Below are 27712 nucleotides of genomic sequence, written 5' to 3' on the forward strand. Positions count from 1 at the left end.
CTGATGAATAATACTGGCTTTTTAAACTTTAAGATGAATGTTATGTAAGCTCACACATCGTGAAAACAATCATTATGATATCGCACACCCCTACGGCTAATGTTACATAGCAAAAAAAAAAAAAAGCACCCTGACACTGCAGATTAAACGTAAACCGTTGAAAGCTTTAACAATTCTGGGATATATTTTCACTGCAAGCCATCAAGGTATATTGTTGTATGTCTATAATTCATAATTAGCTTCACCAATAGTACCGAACAAACATAAGCAGTGTTTCAGTAACACACGAGGATCGTTTTGGTCAGATTACACATTCGACGATGACAATTTTGGGCTAATGCTTCATGTTAGGCATTACCAGATAGCAAGATTATTGCACATATAGCAGGATTATGTCACGTTATAAAACATCTCAGGCTTCTTTGATGGCCACAGACATAGAAAGACTCCTCGCTTGCTTCCTTTCCAGCTTTCCTCAGTGATGAAGTGCTTCTTTCTCCGGGCCTTTTTTTCTGTATTTCTTTTTTGGTTGGTTCTTGATTTTTGGATTGCAGGGCAAAGTGTTCTGCCTTCAAACCCACATCTACTGACTAATGATGAGGGATGTTTGAGTAGGTCTGTCTGCTTGCCCCGGGCCCAAAGGAAAAAAATATGCAAAAGAAACGTTAAAAAAAAAGAATAGGGGGAATAGCAGAGAGAGAGCCCGTCTGGAGGAGGCGCGTATGTCCTAATCGGCGTATATAATAAAACCAGAGAAGGTGCTGTACTTGTTGTTGTTGCCGCCATGGGCTTTTCCTCCATCTAGTTTGATGTAGACTTCATCTCCAGGCTCCAGGTGAAGGATGGCACTGTTGCTGGCGTAGTCGTAGTTTTGATCTGCGTCCTGGGCGATGGCACTGGCACGCACCTGCGGGACGAGACAACTACATTTAGTGCATCGTTCCAGCTGTATATATACACACATACATTTATATATATATATATACATCTATATATATATATATATATATATATATATATATATATATATATATATATATATATATATATATATATATATATACATACATACACATACATCTATATATACATCTATATATATATATATATATATATATATATATATATATATATATATATATATATATATATATATATATATATATATAAAAGATATATTCACAAACCTTTGATGTCAATGAAAACTGCAGAATTGCTTCAAGGTATTAAAATATATGGCAACACTGCAGAAACTTTAGTTTTTCATTAGTATTTTGTTGCAGGATTTTCAAATTTTATATATTTATTTAGAAAAATGTTATTATGTATATACATATATATAAAATATATTCATTTTAATTTAGTTCAACTAAAACAACTACACCTTTTAAATAATTAAAAAACTAATTACAATCAACAAAAACCAAGATATGTATTAAAAAGACTAATCCAAACTATTAATAATTACTAGCTACAGTAGATACTAACATATAAATTGTGACCATTCATTTTCATTTATGCTGGTGTGATTTAATGCAAGTCATGTGAGCAAAAACTCTTTAAATGACTGTTCTTAATAATCTGTCATGCTGGATGCTGCTCCTGCATGAGGCATGCAATGTTTCTTTGACTCGCTCAAGCTGTTGCATCTATTAACACAGTATATTTAAGTTTTTAATTTAGGTGTGAATACAGGTGTGAAGTCATTCATTTTCACCTTGTGAGACTGCGCCCAGTGCAGACTTCATTTTAATCACTCCAAAAACCCAAAGCAAATTTCAAATTTAAGGCTTTCGATGACAACTATCTTTATTAGACAATGCAGTTCTTTCTTTTTGTTTAGTAAAAGCTGAGTGACCTAAATGTTTAGAAAAACATAAGCATTTATCCATAACATCTGGATGAAAGATACTATCATTTATCAAAGAAGACATCAAAATTAGTCGAATGCTTTCTTATTGATTAGGTTTGACTGGCATATTTAAACTGTAGTAGTTTTATTAATTAATTATAATTATATAAATCTTACAAAAAACACTTAATTCTATTCATATTTCATTGATTATTAATAACAATAACAGACGTTTCCATTATGAATAATTTTCACTACTTATGATGGTTTGATCTATGTATTTTATATTAAGGAACAACGCCTACAAGAAGGCATAAATCATGGATGAATATAACTCAGGAAATATTTAACGTGATTTTCTGGGGCTGCAAACAAACTTTTTAAATGTGGTTAGGTGAAACAAAAAATATTTTTTTTCAAAATTGAATATTTTTCTTAAATAAACAAATAGCATTTTAGAAAGAAAAAGGAAAGGAAATAAAAGAAAGAAAGTCTTACAGGTTTAGTAGGTCAATAATATTTTTCAGTGTATTTAGTTGCGTGCGCGCGCGCGCGCGTTCTCACCTGCTGGTTCTTACACAGATCAGCCCACATGCTGGTTCCGTCTCCTCCGCGCATCAGCACATGGTAGGTAAAGTAGTATATTCCCGGTATGGAGCAGGTGAATTTGCCCGTGGTAGGGTCGTAATGATTCCCGAGATTCGTGACCACGTCGTCAAACTTAAGCAGCTCGTAGCCCTCGTGCTGCTTTTTGAGCCCTGCGTAAAAGGCGATTTTGGGCACGGTGCTGTAGGTGGCCGCGCTGATGGCGCCGGTGGCCAGGTTTGGTCCCGGCTGTCCTGGTAATCCAGGTCGACCCGGGTCCCCTCTCTCTCCGGGAGGTCCAGGGGGTCCAGGTGGTCCGGGTTCACCAGGAGGGCCCCTCGGCCCCGCTTTCCCAGGGCGTCCTGGTTCACCTTTCGGACCCTGTATAAAAGTTGGTAAAGACTGCATAAGGTTGCTGTCCCGCACCGGGTCTGCTGAGACCGTGCTGGTTGGTGATTTGGTACCGTACGGATCGCAAACCATCCTGCAGGTGCCGAGCATCTCATAGTGAGCAGCGGATGACCCGGCAGAGCTCACCAAAACCGGGATGAGGATGACCAGCACCAGGACCATGACCACACCGAGCACCCCCGCCGCGATCAGCCGCTTCCTGCCGACGAGTCGCGTCAGCACCGGCCGATCCTCCTGTCTGCTTTTGGGCGAAATTTTGAAGGTTGGCGAGGGACCCTACAGATGAGAAAAAAAAAGTCCGATTGGTTTTGTTAATGAACTTTTGGCTCGGTCCCCAACAGTCCCTTTCTCTCTCTCTCTCTCTCTTTTTTTCCTCCACTTCTTGTTCTTATTTCTCAGTGAAGTTGTTTAGTGCTGATGTCTGCTCTCTCTCAGCCGCGCTTCAGCATCTCTCAGTCTCCGTCTCTCCACATGTGGACGCGCAAAGATAAACTCCACTGGCGGACGCGCACTGATCCGCGCAAGCAGCCTGGTGTCTTTCCCCTCGCTTTTCAAGTGTTTCCTCTGCGCACAGAAGACTGGATGAGCAGAATAAAGGCGCATGTGATGAAGATTTGGAGAAGTGAGCGCTCTGCGTGAGTGTGAGGACACCAGAGGAAAGAGGGAGGGAAAGATCCAGCGATGCCTTATAAAAATCACAGACACATCTGCGCACCACAGACGAGACAAAAGCCACTTAAAACCAAAACTATCGCACACAGTTGAAATAGAGCAGGAAAGTTTACACACCTTGATACTATCTTTTTAAAGTAGAAACAGCTCCATAAGCTGATTTAATCCATTATAAACTACCTAAAGATGTATTTAATCAACATTACCATTAACATAACTATATCAAATGCCCATTTTAGGTAGTAAAAATGTAAAATCTGACCAAAAATACAATATAAAGAAATATACAATTTTACACAAAATATTAATAGTTAATCTAAAACCCAAGTTTTAAAAATAGAAACTGTAAACAATTGCAATATGGTTTTTCACTTTAATGAATTCAGAGCAAATTATGATTGCATTCTCATAATAAAAAAACAAATCTACACTTCAAATGTTAATAATTTTCTTAAAATCAGCAAAGCAGTTTTATATACAGTTAAAACCAGAGTTATTAGCCCCCTTTGATTTTTTTTCTTTTTAAATATTTCCCAAATGATGTTTAGCAAGGGAATGTTCACAGTATGTCTGATAATATTTTTTCTTCTATTAAAAGTCTTACTTGTATTATTTCGGCTAGATTTCGGCTTATTTTCGGCTTTAAGGCCAAAATTATTAGCCCCTTTAAGCTATATATTTTTTGGATAGTCTACAGAACAAACCATCATTATACAATCACTTGCCTAATTACCCTAACCTGCTTAACCTAATTAACCTAGTTAAGCCTTTAAATGTCACTTTAAGCTGTATAGAAGTGTCCTGAGAAATATCTAGTCAAATATTATTTACTGTCTTCATGGCAATGATAAAATAAATCAGTTATTAGAATTGAGTTATTAAAACTATTATGTTTACAAATGTGTTGAAGAAATCTCTCCGTTAAACAAAAATTGGAGGAAAAAATAAATAGGGGGGCTAATAATTCAGGGTGTTCAATAATTTTTACTTCAACTGTATTTAATTGTACTTTTAAAATCTAAATAAGAATAACAAAATAAAAGTAGCACAACATATTATTAAATAAAAATTCAGTTTTGGGGGAATCGAAATAGCAATCACCTAAGTGTAATTTTATACACATTAAATACCTTCTAAACTACTTAAAATATAATATTAAAGTGTTTCATATACTATAATTAAAACATGACAAAATGTATGGGGAATCAAATTAGCAATCATTGAAAAGTAAAAACTTAAACACATTTTTGGTTGTTGTACTCAAGCAAAATTATAATTTTATAAACATTTAAGTATTTCTAAATGTTAGGAAAGTGTAAGCTATATCACTTTGTGGGATTATTTAACGCTTTAAAAATAAACTTTAATAAAATACAACTTATTTTCCCATAACCTAAACACGTTTCTTTAACGTCCAGATGTGCAATCCAAACTTTTGCATGTGAACTATCCCTTCTTAGTCAAGCTGACGTTCTAGGTCACCACACAGTAAAAAAACAAAACAAAATAACGACGCTATCGGAAATGTTTATTCACGTCTCCCTGAGAATGAGCTTTGAAGGCGACTGTGCGACATGTATGCCAATACTATAGACCTGCCAGTGATGCTCTGCCACTACAGCACGCAGGAACAAATCCTTCATTTAACTCCAATCTGCCAATCGACTACTCAATGCTCCCCCCACCAATTCAACAGGTTAGTTGCTCCGCCGATTGGCTAGTCGAACTAGTCACCACTGAATTCATTGTATTGTTCCGAGTTTTGACTCAGCAAAGGTGTTGAAGACACCCAATTATCTTCAGACAACACAATGGGCCACTATCCCTAGTCCGGCGTCTCTCGGACGACGCCAGCATGGGACCTGCTCTCCAGAGGAGTTTCCCTGGCCCCATAAATCACACAGCAAAAAAAATCAATGACCTCGGTTAGCGAGGGCCGTAATGCCCTTCAGCGTATGAGCTGCATAGAGAGTACGCCACCAGAAATCGTTCCAAACAGGGTGATAAAACCAACCAAAACAAACAAAAAAAAGTAATCAAGCCAAGCTAAAAATCGCTACGAGTCTGTAACTCAAAGCAGGGAAAAAGACATTCAAGGATTCATCTGAAAGGTCAGTGAGTAATTGTTGGCTGTGGTGATCCATCGGCGTTCGCACTCATTTTTAAACTTCAACGTCCCGCTTTCTATCGACGCTGGCAGAAGGATGGGACAAGCTCGGGTCGGGATCTGAAGAACCGAGGAAGAGATTGATCGTCTGAAGACTGTAATGAATGTCCAACAGTTTGCGAGGAAACTTTTAGAAACGCCAGCTCTCCCAATGCAAACTTTCAGACGTGGATGGAGAGCTTCAGGACTTCGCCGTGGACAGATGTTCATGCTGAGCACTTGAGGAAAGAGGAACGTGAACTGGACAGATGTGCCTGCTGAGAGTGTGAACATGGAGGACAGAGCGATGCACACATGGTGTCTGGACGGGGTAATAATAAAGTGAGCAGAATATTAGCGAAGAGAGAGAGACAGGGAATCCCACGTGGCCATCATAGACCTTCTGCGAACACAGCCCATCATCATCATCATCTGAAAGGTCAGCTCCTTTACCCCATGATCTGCCGTTCAGACCATGACGGGGCGTCCGATGGGAAGATTGTTTTTAGATGTGATGATGATCCTCCACAGCCGTGTCAGATCACACTCTGAGAATCAGCCATTCTGCTTCAGAACTTTCGTGGAAGTTGAACTTATTTTTAACTTGTGATGGTTGAACATTGACAAATTAGCAAATGTGTGCTGGAATGTGCTAGATTTTAAACTCGAGTAGATCAACGAAACCTGTTTCTGCACAGTGGAAAAATCACAAAGGCAACTTTCTTTCTTGCAAACTTACTACTAGCAATTCTTTGAAATAGTTGATCTTCTCGAAACAACTCATAAACACCTTGCAGTTCAGAACATTTTCTTAGAATTGCACATTTGTGACGTCGAGTTGCAAGAAAAAAGTGTGCAATTTTGAAAAACAATATTGTAAGTAGTTTTGTTGCAATACTTGATTTCAGTACCAATCGATACTGGACTTTTAATAACGTCCATTTCCCGCTAACATTTGATCGCTGTTGAGCATGTTCTTAAACTGCGCTGATTTGCCGTTGTGTTCATGTGCTCAACAGAAATGACTGTGATTTTTTTTTTTAATTGCACGATGTAAAAGATGATTTAAAAAAGATTGAAAAATCAAACAAATCCCAAACCTTTAAACAGTATTACGCCTGATTCAATCGAGGCGTCAATATCAATGCTTCCCATTTACTTTGAATGGGTGACGTCAAAAATTTGCCGGACTGAATTGTGGATTCGTCTGCACCACTTCCACTTTTTAAGCGCCAATGGAAGATGCAGCCAATCAGGGATGCGCTTCCCAAACAACAACATAACTTGTGACTGAACTATCATAGTACAATGCATCGTTTGGGAAAAGAACGATGTAGGGCCAATGTTTTATTTACAAACGTTATTGAGAATATTACATATTCTATTCTAAAACATAAAACCACTTAGCTAACACTCTAATCTCATATATAAATTCTACTAATTGTTAGGCTAATGGTTGTAATTTACAGTATAGGCTATTTATTAAGAAAATAAATCCTACCTTATAATGATAAATAATAATGATTATTATTATTTTTAATGATTAATTTATTTTTAATGTTATTATTATTATTATTAAGTAGGACATTTTGTTTTAAGTCTACCTTTACAATTTGACACATTCAAACCACTGCGTAAATCTTCTAACCAACAGGCTCATGTCATATATGCCTAAAGTAAAGATACATTTCCTACTAAATTACCTACTCTAAATTAAAAACATTAACATATGCTATATATATTTCTTTCACAAGCTTTGGAGACGTATTGTAAATTCAGCTTTTAACAAAATAGTTAATCTCTAGCTTTCGTCATGAACTACGGCTGCGTTCAGAATGGCATTTCAAAGTGCACTACGATGGAAGTGCAATTTACCAATCATTAAAACTGAATGTAAAAATACCTTGAAAGCAGATTACACCTAAAAGATGACTAAGATGACTTTAATGTTTTTTTATTTATTCCAAGTTTAAATGTTGGAACATTCTAAATGAATAGGGCATAGGGGGGAGGAATAGAACATAGCCAAGAACTATGCTTCTAACTACAGCTCTAGAGGTTTTGCGACACAGTTTGAGCATGTTCGTCGAAACGATGGATTTGGGAAACGCCAAATCAACGAGCTATCTTTAAAAAAATGAAACTTGTGACCTTAGTTGGCTAATGATGGTGTTTGGAAACACACCCCAGATCACTTTAAGCAAAACCTTAGCTCAGACTGTAGCTGATTGCGGACTAATTTCATTGGCTGACTCTGCTATGAGGATTGCGTCAGCCTCGATTTCAGACACGCCCTCAATGAAGCGTTGGCGCTGAAGCCCCATGGGAATCAGGCATTATACATTGTTGCCATTTCAGACAAATTGATGATGAAACAATAGCAGTACGGGGCATTGCAATGGCGCAGTGGGTATCCCTTTCACCTCACAGCAAGAAATTCACTGATTTGAGCCTCAGCTGGATCAGTTGGCATTTCTGTGTGGAGTTTGCATGTACTTCCCATGTTGGTGTGGGTTTCCTCTTGGTGCTCCGGTTTCCCCCACAAGTCCAAAGACATGCGGTATAGGTGAACTGAATAAGCTAAATTGTCCATAGTGTGTGTGTGTGTGTGTGTGTGTGTGAATGAGTGTGTATGGATGTTTACCAGTGATGGGTTGCAGCTGGAAGGGCATTCGCTGCATAAAACATTTGCAGGATAAGTTGGCGGTTCATTCCGCTGTGGCGACCCCTGATAAAGAATATGAAAAAATGAATGAAAAATAGGGGTAATGGTTCAACAAAATGCTGACTTTATTTCAATGTCAAAATTTCAATGTATAGCACAGTACATTGTGCACATCATAAAACATCTTCAAATATAACTCATTTAAACGTGATTGCAGTGAAACAGCTTGGGATCATTTAAAATACATATTGATAAAAAAAAGTAAAATTTCGAAATCAGCCAAGCTTTGTTAGTGTATGCAATATAAAGCTGTAGTGAACACAGAAAACACACTCCTTTGTTTTTGTGTTTACAAATATTGTGTAAAAAGCTGCACCGTCATGTTCACTTGTACACAATCAGAAACAATGACACCACCTGCGGTTCGTCGCGCCATCTTGTTGACCCTCTGGAATGGCGTTTCTCTGGGCTCACATCTCTGCTGTGTAGCATCTGAAACTCCAGCCATTCATATCTGTCATTAAGAGGCAGAGGAAGCAGTCGGCGGTGTCCCCTTAGAGACCCCCACACAATCCTGCACAGACGCCACTAAGACCACCACACTCCGGCTAAATCCCTGTACGCTCGCAAAATGCTCGTCACCGGCTCCCAAAAACTCACTGCTCTCCTCGTCTGGATGGTTGAACAGGACAACACTCCCGCCGGCTCTCAGGAGACGCGACTCACACGTGCTCAGAAGTCTGATTCAGGCCCAAAAACCAGCCTTAGAGTGGGCACAAGTGGCACTTCAAAGGCGTTGGATTAAAAAGGACACTTTTAAGAGTAATTCACATCCAGACAAACGTTGTACTTGTTATCTTTTGATGAGCACAGAAGAAATTTTGGAAAAATTTGGTATCTGAATGGTCTCCATTCACTTCTATGGTAAGGAAAAATTACTGTAGTAATCAATGGTGACCGACTGGAAGTCAGTGGTTAAAATCCTTCTTGAGTTCACCCAAAACAACACCAGTTATTCACTCTCACTTGACTTTCATTTATATTACGCACGCACGCACGCACGCACGCACACACACACACACACACACACACACACACACACACACACACACAAAGAAAATATATTTTAGAGGACTGTTAGAGATTAGCCCCTTTCACACATACAGATCTTTCTGTAAAATTACCGGCAATTTTCCCGAAAGGTCTGTATTTGTGAACAGGCCCTTTTTGAAAATATTATTTCCGGCTATTTTCCGGAAAGACAAGTTGTAACATTACCGGTAATTTGCTGGAATTCTGCTCTCTGTGTGAACACAGAAGGAAGATTGCCGGAAAGAGCGTGTTCACGTCTAGAACGTGTGATCTGAGATGTCTACTTCAGCCAATCAGAACATTCAGAAATAATGAAAATAAAAGCCTTTGAAAATTTTTCCGGACACATTCAGCTGCTAGATGTTGGTCAGGTTACGTTTCTATGTTCCTACTTAATGCCAACTGTGTAAAAAATATTGACGAAATGCTTATGATAAACCGCTTTTTGTTTACCTTCAAGCTCTGATGCTTGTGCACAAGTATCAGTTGGTGAGCGCCAGCACACACACACGTATTATGAACATCTCGACATGCGAAGTGTTCCTCCATATGTTATCATCGAAGTTGATAAAACTTATCCATCCACAAAGTTTGTAATGTAGTCAAATGTTTACAAATGCAAGCGCAGCATTTTTAAAGCTCATTTCTGGTTAATGATGTCAAAATTTAATGGTATTTTGGAATGGATGTGTGAACGGTCTTTTCCAGAAAAATGTGTGTACACCCCTTTTTTTAATTTACCAGTAAAATCGTTCCGTAAATTTTCCAGATATTTACCGGTATCACTGTGTGAAAGGGGCTATTGACTTCAGTAGGAAATAGAAATACAATGGAAGTCTATGGCTTCCATTTTCCAACATTCTTCAAAATATCTTGTTTTGGGTTCATCAGACAAAAAAAAAATAAATAAAAGATCTGGAACAAGTTAAGGATGAACGTTCATTTTTGGGTGAGCTGTCTCTTTAAATGCTTTAGGTGGGGTGGTTGTGCAATTGCAGGGATAGTTCTCCTAAAACTGAAAACTTACTCACTATTCACTTTGTATACAGTAACATTGACTTCATTACTAGGCAAAAATAAATACTGTGGAAGTCAATGGTTACCAGTTTCCTGCTTTTTTTTTTTTCAAAATGTCTTGTTTTGTGTTTAACCGAAGAAGGAAACTCATAAAGTTTCAAAATAAAAGGGAGAGTAAATGATGAGAGAATTTTCATTTTGGATGAACTAGCATTTAAAAAAAGGAGTTTACTTCAGTCATTATTTACTCATCCTCCACTTATTGCTTTCTGAATGATATTTTAGAATATTTTGATATCCAAATTCTTTTATAGGACAATTACTTTGGTATTTAATGGTGAAAATCAACTGGAATTATAAATCAATGGTGACCAGTCACCAGTCCTGGAAATGAATTACTCTTTTAAAGGCACCCAAAATACAAATGGACTCTGGTCACCCTCAAAGGGGTCTCAATCTTTTTTTTTCTTCTTTTTTTAAGAGGTATTTAAAAGAATGTGGAAACAAGTCACCATTGGCAATCACCGGTAAGATAAAGATATATGATGGAAGTCAATGGATAGTATTTTTCCAGCAGAATGCTCAATTTTTGGGTGAACTGTCACTTTAAATGTTTTAGATTGAACAGTTAAAAAAAATAGAGTTTATTTCCAAAATTTAAATTTCAGTCATTATTTACTTATCCTCCAGTTTTTATCTTCTGAACACAGAAAATAATTTGGATTTTTTTTTGTATCCAAACAATCAATGATCACCATTAACATAAACAGTAGGAAAAAAAATACTATCGCATTCAACAGTGAAAATCAGTTTAAATTGAAAGTCATAGTTCACTAGTCATTTCTGGAAGTAAACTACTTCTAAACTGATAAAAATGTACACACCATCTGCTCACCCTCAAACCTCACCACCAAAACTGTAGTACATTGTTTTATTCTGTTGAACACAAAAGAAGATATTTTGAAGAATGCGAAAACTGACAGCCATCAACTTTAAAAATAAGGAAAAAATGACTAATACTCAGTCAATGGCTACCATTTTCGAACATTCTTCAAAATATCTTAAATAATATAAATATAATAAATATAATTCAGTCATGATTTTCTTGTCTTCCGCTTGCACCAAACCTATTTTGAGATGTTTTCTTCTTCTATTGAACACAAAAGTAGATATTTAGAAAAATGTTGCAAACCAATCATTGACAGTCACCACTGACTTTCATAGCAGGGAAAAAATTACGCTATCTAATTAGTTAATAGTATTTTTTCCTACTATGGAAGTCAATAGTAACTATGTTGCTGATCAACCAGCTGACAGACACCATTGACTTCCATAGTAAAGGAAAACATACAGCTAACCAGATATTAGTCACCATTGACTTCAACAGTAGGGGAAAACATACTATGATGCTAACCAATCAGTTGATGGTCAATTAATTAATACTATCCAATCAAGTTATCAGTCACCATTGACTTCCACATTAGGGGAAAAACACTATGAAGCTAACCAATCAGTTGATAGTCACCATTGACTCCATAGTAAGGAAAAATACTATGAAGCTAACAAATTAGTTGATAGTCACCATTGACTTCCATAGAAGGAAAAAAAATACTATGATGCAAACCAATCAGTTGATAGTCACTCTTGACTTCCATAGTAGGGAAAAATTCTATGAAGCTAACCAATTAGTTGACAGTCACCATTGACTTCCATAGTAGGGGAAATATATGATGCAATACAATCAGTTACTAGTCACCACTGAATTCCATATTAGGGAAAGAAATACTATGATGCTAACCAATTAGTTGAAAGCCACCATTGACATCCAAAGTAGGGAAGAATTATGCTAACCAAACAGCTGAAAGCATCCATTGAGTTCCATAGTATGGGGAACAAAAATACCATGATGCTAAACGGTTGATAGTATTTTATTCCCTACTATGGAAGTCAATGTTCACTATGATGCTAACCAATCAGTTGATAGTCACCATTGACTTCTGTAGTAGGGAAACAATTATTATGCTAACCAATCAGTTGATAGTCACTATTGAGTTTCATAGTATTTTTTTCCTTATTATGGAAGTCAATGGTGACCAGTTATTCTGGAAGTGAACTACATCATTAAATGTTTTAGGCAGGGTGGTTAGGTAATACTGAAGCAATACAAAAAACAAAAGAACAATAAATATGAACTGAAGAAGGCACATGCATGGACGTTGCATTGATCTCAGATCAGCTCCTGGTCTTCACTTGTTCTTGGCCGCCAGCGGCTTGCGGCTGATCTTCTTGGATTTGTCGGCATTTTTTTTGGGTGCCTCTGGATTGGCCTGCATGTGTCGCCCGTACAGACTGCAAAACACAAACAGACATTGTGAGATCACACCTGGCCGCTTGTAGGCTCTTCAAAAGGCCTTGAATGCAGAGCGCTCGAGGAAGGGGACTTATATTTTTAGTGTTAACCAGCTGAAAGAGGATTAATTGAGTCAAATGCACTGACGGGTCGCCCGCCGGGACACTGAAGTCTCTGTGCTGTCTAACACCCCTCGGCTACAGCTGTGTATGGCACAGAGAGACAATTATCCACAACCACCCTACACACACAGCGGACGCCGGGAGAGAAAGAGCAATTTCCAGTTCAGTGGACGCTCTCCATTTCAGCAGCGCTCAAAGACTGGCTTCAGTGATACAGGGAGAGAGAGAAAGAGAGAGAGAGACTTGGAGTGAATGGGAGTGACAATGTGTATTATGGAGGCTGGATTCATTGGCTCTTGTACTGTAATCTGCTTTGCTGTACACTGCATACATAGGGAGCATCCTGAAATAAAGGGATTTGGAATGCTCTAGTCTAGACAAGTCTCTAAAGTTTATTTATTAATAGATTCTGCACTGTAAAATGCTGGGATCCACAGTTCCTTCATCTTGTCCCAACACAAATTAAGTTAACTAAACAACTAAATTTAAGTGCTTTGAAGATAAAAGATTAAAGTTGTTGCAAAAAAAAAAAAAAAAACGATCAAAGATTTTTTTTGTGTGTGTGTTTTTTGTCATCATTGAATTAAAATGAATAGTATGGAATATGCCACATGAGAAGAAAATGTCTACTTTTATAGTACAGAATACGAATAAATGAATGAATGACTTTTTATTTCAAAATAATGACCTTATAAGGTATAAAAATAAAATATTTTTGTTAAAAAGATGTTTTTGATTTTTAAGTGATCATTTACCTAATAATAAAAAATAAATGGGAAAAAATGTGGCATCGAACACACACACACACACACACACACACACACACACACACACACACACACACACACACACACACACACACACACACACATATATATATATATATATATATATATATACACACACATACACGTACACACATTTTTTAATTATATAATTACTAAATATTTTATTATATTGCCATTGTTGTTTTTGTCATTTTTTTCCCTAAAGAATCAGAGTGAATGGAATGGAAGCCATTTACATGAGAATTTTTTATTTTATTTTTTTTCCCAAAATGACTTTAAAGTAAAAAGTTACATCTATAAGAAAATTTGTCAAAATTGTAGGTTTTTGTGAATATATACATACATACATACATACATACATACATACATACATACATACAAATATATTTATACAACAGTTCTGTCTGGTTCTCGAATCTGATTGGCTGATAGCAGTGGGATATTTAACGCACTCCTCCCACCAGTGCCAATATACCATATAGTACTCGTGTGATATTGCTCATATTTGCAGTTGAAGTCAGAATTATTAGCCCCCTTTGATATTTTTTTCTTATTAAATAATTCCCAAATGATGTTTAACAGAGCAAGGAAATTTTCACAGTATGTCTGATAATATTGTTTCTTCTGGAGAAATTCTTAATTGTTTAATTTCGGCTAGAATAAAAGCAGTTTTTAATTTTTTAGGCACCATTTTAAGGTCAATATTATTAGCTCCTTTAAGCTATATATTTTTTCGATAGTCTACAGAACAAACCATCGTTATACAATGACTTGCCTAATTACCCTAACCTGCATAGTTAACCTAATTAACCTAGTTAAGCCTTTAAATGTCACTTTTAGCTGTATAGAAGTGTCTTGAGAAATTCTTAGTCAAATATTATTTATTGTTAACATGGCAAAGATAAAATAAATCAGTTATTAGAAATGAGTTCAGAAATGTGTTGAAAAAATCTCTCTGTTAAACAGAAATTGGGGGAAAAAATAAACAGGAGGCTAATAATTCAGAGGGGCTAATAATTCTGACTTCAACTGTATATCATCATCAAAAAAAACATAGGTATTCCAACCAGTTATGATGTTAGAATGTTGATATTAGGTCACTAGACCGCCCAATATCAGATCACCACAATCTTTTTTCTGAAAAATCTACCTTTAATTTCTTAAGTGCACATTTCCCTATTATTACTAATAAAATAATTTTTAATTTTTGCTTTAACTGTTTTCCTCTTTTTTTGTGGAGAAAGCGGAACACAAAAAAAACTACGTAATGTTTTGTACAAAATAATGTTTAACATAAATCTGAAAAGAAAACAGTCAATCAATAAACATTTAAAATGAAATGAAAAAGATTTTAATTATGAGACAGTCACTAAAAAAGATCAAAATTCTAAGAAAGAGCAAGCATGACATGTCACAATTATGATCAATAAATCTTAAATTTATTGTTAGTTTTCAAGTGCGATTGATAACTGGAACTCTTATTGACTGAGCTTTTTCTTTAACATGATTCCACTGTACTGGGTTAAATATAGTTTATGCAGAGTGAACAGTAATAAGCGTACTGTAGGTCACTTTGACTGCGAACAGAAGGACCGTTTAGCATCTCCTCTTCTGCGATGTAATTAAAATGACTCGAACACTGAGCGCTGGGTTGAGAACGGCCGCTGTAAATATTTGATATGAACTTTAGTCATGAATCTGAGCTGCCACTTGACATTTCCCTGCACTGCAATTATAAATTCTCCCTCAAATAGTGTACTTTAATTACACTTGGGGATGTCATAGTGATGGTCCAGGCTGGCTTGGTGTAGAGCCATAAGCCTGTAGACACCAGCCGCTGTGTCAACATCCAATCAGAGACGAGTATTAATGAGCTAGCGGAAGCAGACTGGACTGGTGAAGATCTGAGCCGCCTTCATACACAGCATTGGTCAGATCATAATCTACTCTCCCTCATGACTTTTGCAGAGTACTAAAGAACATTTTTTGGGGGGGATAAAACATGCTATGCTGGAAAAAAGATTCATTGGATTTACACATTTTTTTAGGGTAAGTGGTTGCAAACAATTTATATGGGCTGAATTTAAAGAAACAAATGAAGTTGAACATTACTAAATGTAATTTGTTTGTTTAAATTCAGCCAATATAAAATGTTTTCAAACACTTACCTTTAGTACAAAATTAGTAAATCCAATTAATCATTTTATTTTCCAGTGTATAAAAGCACATTTATATCATGTGTGACCCTAGACCACAAATGTTATAAAGAAAAGCCTAAAATACATTGTATGAGTCAAAACGACACTAAAAAGACTGCTGGCTTCTACACAATTCCTTTATGTTGGCCCAACACAAATCAATACATTTAACATAATTATTTTTACAAATGTATGGATTGACCACAAAACAATAAAGTTAAAAAAAAAAACTTATGTGAATCGTGTTGTTTGAACTCATTTTAAGTAGTAGTTTGCAATAAGAAGTCATTTTTGAATGTACAGTTTTTAAAAATGTCAAAAATCATTAGAATATTAAATAAAGATAATTTCTCAATTTATTTTCTTACATTTTTTTTGAAGCCTCAGATTGTCAAAAAGGTTTACCTCCAAATTTTGTTCACTTCTAACAAACATTGAGTTGTAATCAGAATTATTAAACCCCCTTCGATTTTTTGTTCTTTGTAAAATATTTTCCAAATGATGATTAGCAGAGCAAAGCAATTTTAACAGTATGTCTGATAATATTTTTTCTTCTGGAGAAAGTCTTATTTGTTTTATTTCGGCTAGAATAAAAGCAGTTTTTAACATTTTTTAAAAGCCATTTTAGTGACAAAATGATTAGTCCTTTTAAGCGTTTTTTTTTTTCTCTCTCGATAGTCTACAGAACAAATCATTGTTATACAATGACTTGCCTAATTACCCTAACCTGCCTAGTTAACCTAATTGTCTTGAGAAATATCTAGTAAAATATTATGTACTGTCATCATGACAAAGATAAAATAAATCAGTTATTAGAAATGACTTATTAAAACTATTATGTTTAGAAATGTGTTGACAAACTTTACACTCATGAACATTTCATTCATGCCGCCATGACAAACTGGGGTATTAGACGCAAATAAGGAGTAAGGTCTGGTGAGAGTGTAATGGAATTTAATACCGCACGCCATATGAGAGAAAAAAAAAGTCAGCATTTCTCTGTAACTTAAATAAAACAATTAACTGTTTAAAAAAAACTGTTTTGAACTAGTCTGATAAGACAGCTGAGAGTACATAGAAACAACTTTGGGTTTTTATAACAGATTGTTTCTTGCGTATGTATATGCATCCAATGGGTCAGTTCTACAGGTCTGAGACCAGCTCATAATTGTCTACAGGTGACTTGACCCAAGCCTCCTTTCGCCATCACTATCTGGATTCAGATATGACCCCGCATTGACGTACATATTTAAAATAGTCTATCTTTGCTTTAACCAACCTGTTACCTGAATCACACTACAGGTCAGGTGTTGAGCGTATAATTGTTATTGATTTGTGATTGTAAGGAGAGCAGCATAGGAACTCATTGCAAGTGTTGAAGCTGGCTTCTGCTGATGAAACTGCAAACTATCTTCAGTAAACTTTATTTATTTATTTGAATCTCTGACTCCGGCTCTTCTTCATCTAACATACTGGTCATTCTTAGGGTTAACACTGTACCCTACAATTGACTTCCATAATAATTGTTTTTTCCTGGATGTCCATGGATACAACATCTTCTCTTGTGTTCGATTGAAGAAAGAAACTCAAAAAGGTTGGAACCATTTGAAAGCGAGTACATTTTTATTTTTGGGTGAACTATCCCTTTAAAGAGCCCATATTATACATGAAATAGGGTCATATCTTGGTTGTAAGGGTCTCCAACAACAGTCTAATATGTATGCAAGGTCAAAAAACACTTTCATGGTCTTATAATCTGCATTTATTTTTACCTAATTATCCCAGCGACTCCTGTATGAATCGTCCAGTGATTCATTTGTTCCCAAACCCCTCCTTAGCGCGAAGCTAATCTGCGCTGATTGGACCAATGACAGCCTGTTGCGATTGGTCGACTGCCTTCAGTCAGAGAGTTAAATGCCAAACAGCTAATCAGCAATATAAAAGTAATCACAGTTCATACACGCTTGATAGTGTAGGCATGGATTTTAGCTGCCAGTGGGTCAATGTAAATACAGACTATGGACTTGAAAATTCAGACGACTAACTATTTTATTGAGCACACACACACTACCCTCGTCCACGGAGCTCCGTAAACAAAGCAGCACGTGTCGCGTTTTTAACGTGACTTTGCACGCGATATTAGAATATAGCCAGTTAACCTGATACAGTACACGCGGTTACAAGTAACAAATCACAACTAAATACATTTGCAAGCTAGAGTCAACGAGGCAACAACTTTAATCGCACGTACTTACACTTGAGAAATGGAGGAAGAAACCCATCCTGACGTCCATCAGTAAGTTACTCTTTACTGATCCTTCCTTTAACAAACGCTAATGAAGTATTCTTTGTAGCATGTAGTTTGCAGAAGTTTCCAGTAGTTCCCAACTGCTTGGTTATAATGCTGATGTTTCATCTTTGGGTAGAGACTCAATATAATATCCATCTGCAGTGTGACTTCAATTGACCGGCATGTTTGTGTCCCTGTGTTTGTGGGTGTGTGTGTGTGTGTGTCTGGGTTTCTGCGTCAGAGGGCGGGGCCTCAGGTTTGAAATCTCCCGGGTTTGCGCGTGCACGTGAATAACTTGGTTTTGTTAGTACGTCATGGCGAAACACCTAATGACTCGGTATCAAGGCGACTCGTTTGAAGCACTATGAGTCGACTCTTTTATAGATGAATCAACCGTTTTAAACACTGTACACTTACAGATTTAAGCCTTAGCTGGATACTTCACTTCACTTAGAGCTGTGTTACACACTACATGGAGGGGAATTTTCAAAAACCCATAATATGGGTTCTTTAAGACTAACATACTTGTTTTCGCAATTTTGAGTTTCTCTTATGGTAATGACTATCTCATAATTTCGACTGTCTCAGCTTCAACAGTCGTACTTTCTATTGTTTTACTCATGTCATGATTTGGATTTTTTTGTCTTTTATTGTGGCGTGTCTCAGCAGACAGATGTAGCTCTTCTCTCCTGTTCATTGTGTGTCTGTGCATCTCTCTTAAGCACTGAGCTGCTGCTCCATCTGTGTGGCCCTGTCTGAGGTTCATCTCCTGGGAGGCGGAGGTTCCCGTTCCTCCTCTGGAGCAGTGAAGCAAGAGGCACTACTGAAGCCCCTGCGGACCACCAGAGACCTCCACTGCAGCTTTTTATCTCACACATTCCAAGGAAAAAAAAACACACACACACTTCAAAACTGCACTGTCTACTGAAAATTAGCACTGACTTTGAAGTGCTTGCATGTGATGGTTTGTAAAGCATGTCTTCTTATGTTTAATTCAGTGTTTAGTGATCGGGATACTGGGAATATGAAGCCAAGAGGATTTTGCTTAAAAAGACAGTTCACCTAAAAACTAAAAATTCTGTCATCAATCACACAAAACAGTTTATTTGAACTGTTAAACAGAGAGTGTTCAGCTATGATTTAGCCTAAGGTCTTGTATAGATGGGACGTGTAATTTAAAATAGTTTAACATAACGTGCAAATGCATTAAAGGGGTGTCTTCAGTTATTCATACAGAACCGTCTAATATAGCTATGGCATAACCATAAGGGGTTATTAGACTATGAAGTTATTGCAATGTTTAAACGCAGGATTGGGATAGGCTATATATTTTCATTATTTAAATTATTATTATTGTTATGATTATTAAAAATATTATTTTATGACATTTATTTAGGCTATTGCGCTTAAATAAGTCATCCGTTATTCTAAATTAACATTTCTATTTATCCTTTTTAGCTATCACTCTGCCTGCCTTTCTCTTCTTTTTCTAATTTTTAGGGTTCTGCCACGGGTAAACGTTTGCAAAATGTATTTAGTTTGTCCAGATTATTGTTTTTCCTCATTTTTTTCAGTTTGTGTTATTCAACAAGCTTTTTAATTCAATACTTTTGGCATTGCTTTTGTTCCATAGTTAGGGTAATTAGGCAAGTTATTGTATAACGATGGCTTGTTCTGTAGATTATCAAAAGATTATATATAGCTTAAAGGGGCTAATAATTTTGACCAAAAAATGCCTTTTTTTTTTTAATTAAAAGAAAAAAAAATCGCCTTGCTCTGTTTTACATAATTTGGGAAATATAAAAAAAAAGAAGAAAAAAAAATCAAAGAGGGTGAATAATTCTCAACAGTTCTGTCTGGTTTTCGGATCTGATTGGCAGAATAAAACAATATCAGTACTTGTACTGCCTCTTTACCCTTCTGAATTCAGTGTATATGCAGAAATCCTAAAGATATTTTCAATACCTTTTTAAGACTTTTTAAAGATCTTCTCAGAATATTTTAAGACCTCATTGCCACTTCAAGTTCCAATCAGAATCAAATCTTTAACTTAATAAACAGTTCTAGTTAAAAAAAAAATCAATGGAGCACAACTATGCAATAGAACTCTGATAAGCTCCGAAAAAACAAAGCATGAAAGAATAAACTATGTGGTTGTTTTTAGCGACAGGCTTCAGCCACTGTTTAAACTCGTCTTTCTCCTACCAGGAGTACGCAAACGTACATTTTCCCATTTTGCCGTGTGTTTCGCTCAATGGTTTCATTACATGTGGAAAGCGTCACATCACCTTCCCACATTTGTCTCAAATTACGTGACATCACCTGGACGAAGGAGCTTGGCCGGACGTGCCCCGGCTCAAACCAATCATGCACGTCGTTGTTAATATTAGGAGGAAAATAAATATATTTATGCTTTTTTGAAGTCAAACACTTTGGACAATGCTTGAACAAAATTTAAGACCTTGCAAAAACATGATTAAAACTTTTTAATATCGTTTAAGGGACTTAATTTTCTCAAAATTGATTTATCAGCTTTTAATACTTTCTTAAAACCCTGCGTACACCATGGTATTACTCTGCACACACTAGGACTAAAGAAAGACCAAACAACTCACTACAGTTTAACAAATATTGCAGCTGTTGGACAACATAATGTACTTTTAAGGCTTTTTCAGGCAAAAATTGCAGTTGTTTAGATTGCAACTATGCAGTTAATTTATACGGATAGTGACCTCAAACATTTATATTTTCAGATATTCAGTGCATCCACGGCCATGCAGGGCAAAGAATTGATGGCTGACTGCCACAAGATGGCAACATAGACCGTATAACAAGCCCTTAGAGGAAAATTTTATATTTCATATTTCAAGCTGATCAAATCATTGCAGAACAGGTAAGTGATGGCATTAAATATTGTGATCTCCTGATTGCAGCAGAGAAATACTGGGGAATCTATATATACCGATGGCATTTCATGCCGTTCAGCCTTATAATCTTAAAATGTCAGCAAAATTACCTGTTTTGTCATCAATTTAAACATTACACTAGAGAATTGTTCAAATACTGGCTCTAAAGCAGGGGTCTCAAACTCGCGGCCCGCGGGCCATTTGCGGCCCTCAGTGCAATATTTTGTGGCCCGCGCCAACCGCTGTACTCTGACAGAATCAGCGGAGCGGGGAGAGAGAGCGCTCCACGCTCCGCTGATTCTATCCGTACACAGCGCGCTTGTCACTCAATGCGCGTTGTCGCGCGCGTTCTGATCAGCTTTGTTGTCGCGCGAGCGGTGTTATCGCGCGCCTACTGAAGGGCGGGACCGAGGGTGTGTCGCATCGCGGGGGCACTTTTGATCATTTTGGAAGGGCACTTTCTATTCAAGACTAAAAAGGGCATGTGCTCTGCACAGGTTGAGCCCCATGTGTGCACGTGCCTGCCCTGCATCTTATATATATTGATATTATAGGTAGATACAGACTGGTACAGACTGATGTGACTGGAGTGGGGTGGGGTTGTTTTATTTATACATATATACACCTTTTTTTAGGTGAGGGAATGGAAGTTTTGAGTGAGTTCCCCCACTTTTTTCCCTAGGACTTCAATAAGTCAAAGTACAGGTCTAGACTTAATGATGATCATTTTCAAGCCATACTGAGGGTCTCAACTGCTTCCGCTCTAAAGCCAAATGTGGTTCAGATTTGTGAGAAGAAGCGCTGTCAAGTCTCTGGCAGCAAGAAGTAGGCAAAAGATGCCATGTTCAGAAGAACTGTTCATAATCTTCACTCAATGTTCTATTAATGTTCAGGACACTTCATGTTCAGAACAAATAATTAAAACTGTTAATAATGACATTTGAGGACTTTTTTTTGTGAAATCCCTTATGCGGCCCAGCCTCACCCAGACTTTGCCTTCTGCGGCCCCCAGGTAAATTGAGTTTGAGACCCCTGCTCTAAAGTGATGTTGTTGAATTAGCAATGGTTTTTGCTGTTCTGTCTGTCAGCTGCAGTTGGGAATAAATGGTGGAAGAAAGTAGTTCCTCGCAAAAAAGGATTTTTGAGACTCGCCGTGTTTTCATTTTTATATACAGTACACAATTATGCTGTCGAACTGTGTATAAATGCAATATCACACTTGTAGTAGAGCGATATTTCTGTAAACACTGGTGGCACACTAACCAACTTGTGGCTTCGAGTATGCATTTTTATTCCTCTGTATTTTTATTGTTAAATGAAAAAGCTAAATGGACAAATTCTACTCTGCATTTGACTTTATGTGTCATTATGCATTAAACATTAAACCACAGATCCAATGTAAACATATTGAACTTTTTTTTTAATTAATTAATTAAATACTCAAATTTAAGATGTCAGAACAAATGGGCATAGAGTCACCGAAAGGTCAGCTGACTTTAAAGTGTTCATCGTTGACTCTCATGACATGATCTGATGATTTTCACACAGCCGAGAGCATGTCAGTGAGCTCATAGGCTGATGTCAGAAAGCGCTGTTTGTATGTGAGCTGCTTGAGTCTGACTGAAGGAATCAGGCTTGACAGATGCACGTAGATGTTTGCGCTGGTGTCAGGGCTAAATTGGGCTGTTTTACAGGAGGCTGATACGCAGAGGGTGTGAGCTGAATCTTTAAAGCGTTCTCTCTCTGTCAGGGTCCTGCAGGCTTCAGGCACAGAGACTAAACTCACACCACGTCTGAAGATCAGCTCCAGTTCATAACACTGTCACAGACTGACCCAAGAAAGAGTCAGAGTCCTGTTCAACAGAGCGACTTTGCCAAATGACTCCTGGACTTTTCTACATATAGTGTTATAAATGAAACGCAAAAATTGTGAAAACGAGAGCGGCTTTTGTATCATTTGTACTTAAACACTTTACCTATATCACCACTGGATCAATCTGTCGTTTACAATGAATGATTCAATGACTCATTGGATTAATCCACATCTCTGAACGAATCTCTTAAAAGAATGATTCAGTGACTTACTCAGACACTTCACCTATATTACTACTGGATTAATCCTTCTTTTACAATAAATGATTCATTGGATTAATCCACATTTCAGAAAGAATTTCTTATAAGAATGATTCAGTGACTCATTGGATTAATCCACATCTCTGAACGAATCTCTTAAAAGAATGATTCAGTGACTTACTCAGACACTTCACCTATATTACTACTGGATTAATCCTTCTTTTACAATAAATGATTCATTGGATTAATCCACAATTCAGAAAGAATTTCTTATAAGAATGATTCAGTGACTCATTTAAACACTTCCCCTATATCACTACTGGATCAATTCGTCGTTTTAAAATGAACGATTCAATGACTCATTGGATTAATCCGCATTTATGAACAAATCTCCTATAAGAATGATTCAGTGACTCACTCAGACACTTCACCTACATCACTACTGGATCAAGCAGTCTTTTAAAGTAAAATTTTCAATAAATGATTCAATCACTAATCAGATTAATCAGAATTTCTTAATGAATCTCTTATAAGAATGATTCAGTGACTCAATCAGACACTTTACCTATATCACTGGCTCAATCAGTCTTTTAAAATTAATGATTCAATGACTCAGTGAATAAATCAGCATTTCTGAACGAATCTCTTAAAAGAATGATTCAGTGACTCACTTAGACACTTCACCTATTTCTTTACTGGATTAATCTGTATTTCAAAATGAATTATTTAACAACTTATTGGATAAATCAGCATTTATGAATGAATCACTAAAAATAATCATTTAGTGTCACACTCAAACACTTCCAATAAATCACTACAGGACCAATCAGTCTATTACAATTATTTTTTCAAAGAATGATTCAATGACTCACTTGATTAATCAGCATTTCTGAATGAATCTCTTAAAAGACTCATTTAGTGACTCATTCAGACACTTCACCTATATCACTACTGGACCAATCAGTCTTATAACATAATGATTCAACTACTTATTGGATAAATCAGCATTTCGGAATTAATCTCTTATCACTCAAACACTTCACCTATATCACCACTGAATCAATCAGTGTTTTCAAAAGAATCTATTGAATGTTTGATTCACTGACTCACTCAAATACTCATTTGTCGCCTGTCTACTAGGTATTACAGTTTTTAAATTGAAACAACCATATCTCCAGGATGAATGATTCGATGACTCACACAAAAAACTCACTGGTGTCAGTACAGGAACAATCAACATTTTTGAAAGAATCTATTCAATAAATGATATAATGACTCGCTCAATGACTCTGCATGTATCACTGCACAATCAATAAGTGACTTCAAATGAATCCCTTAAATGAAGAATTACTTGAGTACCAAAACCAGCCAAACAAAATCCATGAGCATTTAAAGTAACAGGCTAACTAAATGCAGCATGTGCTTATAACGAACAAAACATTACAGTCTTTTTGGTATTAAAGTTAATATACATTCTATTCGGTACACCTTATTAGTAATGGGTTGGACCCCCTTTTACCTTCAGAACTGCCTTAATCCTTTATGGCATAGATTCAACAAGGTACTGGAAATATTCCTCAGAGATTTTGGTCCATATTGACATGATAGCATCACACGAACTGCAGATTTTTGGCTGCACATCCATGATTTGAATCTCCTGTTCCACCACATCCTAAAGGTGCTCTATTGGATCTATTTATCTGGTGATTGTGGAGGCCATCTGAGTACAGTGAACTCATTGTCATGTTCAAGAAAGCAGTCTGAGATGATTTGTGCTATATGAAATGAAGATGGGTACGCTGTGGTCATAAAGGGATGGACAATGAGACTAAAATACTTTGACCAGCCCGTTTGGCACCAACAACCATGCCACGTTCAAAGTCACTTAAATCCTCCCCATTCTGATGCTCAGTTTGAACTGCAGCAGTTGCTGCCATGTGATTGGCTGATTAGAAATTTGCATTAACGAGCAGTTGGACAAGTGTACCTAATAAAGTGGCCGGCAGGTGTAGATACTGTATTAATTGTTGTTATTGGCTCATTCTCATATTTTAAGACATATTCAAACTGTTTTATTTGTCAGAAAAATAATTACTGGCCTGCAGAAAACAGAAAATTAGTAAATGTCATAATAATATATCTTGAAATGTGAAACTGTCACATAAAGCTGTGATTTCCCTTTATTTATCTTTATATAAAATGGCACACTTTCAAACATGCAGCCTGTAAAATGATGAGAAAAGCATATGAAACGGTGTTCTCAGAGCAGTACTGCAGTGCTGAGTGGCTACAGAGTAAACACACAGATTTATCCCCTATTTATCTGCTTTCCTCATCATTTACAGCCAATTAAAAGTGGACCGGGACAGCAAAATCTACAGAAGCTGCTCCCCGACGCAGCCAGAGACGGGGCTTTTTTTCCTGCGAGTGCTCCAGATCCACATGGGATAATTAATCTCAGTTACAGTCAAAGAGTGTCTAACACAGTCACGGCGACCGCTCGTAAGTGTGTGTGTGTGTGTGTGTGTGTGTATGTGTGTGTGTGTGTGTGTGTGTGTGTGTGTGGTTTCGATACTGGCTTTCAAAGCATGTTCAGGTGTGTCAGAGGTGAGAGGGAATGAATTGATGATGAATGTGCGGATGACTGGTGGATCATTGATCGGTCATTGAGGTTGGAGGTAATTTGTAAATGATGCTCCCGCTGCTCTTGCATTACACGAGATCGGAGATTAAAGAGAATGGGATCGGGTAAACCAGCAGCAGATTCAGGGATAACAAAGTGGCAAACAAGGTCTAAATGGAAATTGTTTGAACTTGAGCCATCAATGACACAAATACCTGCTGCAGTAAGTGCTTGTTAATGGAAAATTATGGCAGCTTTCACATTTTACTGTACTATATAAAATAGTATGTGTGTGTGTGTGTGTATTATATAGACAATATTATTATAATTATCGTATGCATGAAATGAAAGTAATTTAGAATGTCAAACATTTCCTTGGCAACCTGTCCTGACAGAAAATTTTCTGATAACCTAGCTAAATTACCTAGAAAACTGTTTTGGGGAAAATAATCGTTCATTATGTTTTTTTGTTTATGTTAATTAACTGTAATTTTCCTAATTAAAATTTATAAAGTGCTTTCAAATGATTAATCACATCCAAATTAACAGTTTGTTTTTACATAATATATTTGTATGTACTGTCTACACACATACACAAAAGGTGCATTGTTGCCTTCTCCACCTTACTCCAGACATGCTCCATGATAATAATTTATAATAATAATTCCTTACATTTATATAGCGCTTTTTTGGGCACTCAAAGCACTTTACCAGTGGGGGGGAATCTCCTCATCCACCACCAGTGTGCAGCATCCACCTGGATGACACGACGGCAGCCATTTTGCACCAGACCACACACCAGCTGATTGGTGGAGAGGAGACAGTGATGAAGCCAATTATGATATGGGGAGGGTTAGGAGACCATGATGGACAGAGGACAGTGAGCAGATTTGGACAGGATCCCGGGGTTAAACCCCTACTCTTTTTAAAGGACATCCTGGGATTTTTAACGACCACAGAGAGTCGGGACCTCGGTTAAACGTCTCATCCGAAAGATGGCACTCACTGAGCAGTATAGCGTCCCCGTCACTATACTGGGGCATAAGGACACACAGAGACTGCAGGTTGAGCGCCCCCTGTTGGCCTTATAAACACCACTTTCGGCAGCAACCTAGCTTTCCCATGTGTTCTCCCATCCAAAAATGTTCATGTCTGATGACTCAGCTGTCGATGCTTTGCGATCCACTCTGGAGATCTCTAGCATGTTCCAATATAGAATGTAAACCCAAACCATGATTTTTCCTTCACCAAACTTGACTGATTTCTCTGAGAATCTTGGATCCATGCGAGTTTCAATAGGTCTTCTGCCATATGATTCATCAGAAAAATCGACCTTCTGCCACTTTTCCAAATGATCAACTAGAAGTTATTATTTGTTGCTCTTACAACTGGGATAACGACAAGACTTTTGTTAGGTAGTGTGTAAAATGTAAATGTAAAATGTGTAAGAAATAAGCATTTATTTATTACATTTTTGTGGGATGCTGGGGTTAAACCCCTACTCTTTTTAAAGGACATCCTGGGATTTTTAACGACCACAGAGAGTCGGGACCTCGGTTAAACGTCTCATCCGAAAGATGGCACTCACTGAGCAGTATAGCGTCCCCGTCACTATACTGGGGCATAAGGACACACAGAGACTGCAGGTTGAGCGCCCCCTGTTGGCCTTATAAACACCACTTTCGGCAGCAACCTAGCTTTCCCATGTGTTCTCCCATCCAAAAATGTTCATGTCTGATGACTCAGCTGTCGATGCTTTGCGATCCACTCTGGAGATCTCTAGCATGTTCCAATATAGAATGTAAACCCAAACCATGATTTTTCTTCACCAAACTTGACTGATTTCACTGAGAATCTTGGATCCATGCGAGTTTCAATAGGTCTTCTGCCATATGATTCATCAGAAAAATCGACCTTCTGCC

At 37.1% G+C, this 27712-nt stretch overlaps 2 protein-coding genes across 5 annotated transcripts in view; both read right to left on the minus strand.

The window, feature by feature from the left end:
- Positions 1-8388, minus strand: c1ql3a (complement component 1, q subcomponent-like 3a). The gene is made up of 3 exons (XM_009297562.5): positions 8311-8388; positions 2417-3124; positions 1-907 (listed from the first exon to the last, which is right to left on the minus strand). The coding sequence occupies exons 2-3, from the start codon at positions 3008-3010 to the stop codon at positions 728-730; spliced, it is 774 nt and encodes a 257-aa protein (XP_009295837.1). The 5' UTR covers positions 3011-3124; positions 8311-8388; the 3' UTR covers positions 1-727.
- Positions 8389-8434: 46 nt separating this feature from the next.
- rsu1 (Ras suppressor protein 1) overlaps positions 8435-27712 on the minus strand; it is an 83735-nt gene continuing 64457 nt past the window's right edge. For 2 of the 4 annotated variants that reach the window (XM_021470373.3, XM_009297565.5), the window contains exon 9: positions 8435-12789. In XM_021470373.3, the coding sequence (XP_021326048.1) occupies positions 12687-12789 (103 nt within the window). In that variant the 3' untranslated portion in view covers positions 8435-12686. The remainder of the gene's footprint in view (positions 12790-27712) is intronic. The other 2 variants (XR_012399496.1, XR_012399495.1) reach the window with 2 other exon arrangements.

This window comes from Danio rerio, chromosome 24 (assembly GCF_049306965.1).
Source record: "Danio rerio strain Tuebingen ecotype United States chromosome 24, GRCz12tu, whole genome shotgun sequence".
In the NCBI taxonomy this organism is placed as follows: Eukaryota; Metazoa; Chordata; class Actinopteri; order Cypriniformes; family Danionidae; genus Danio; species Danio rerio.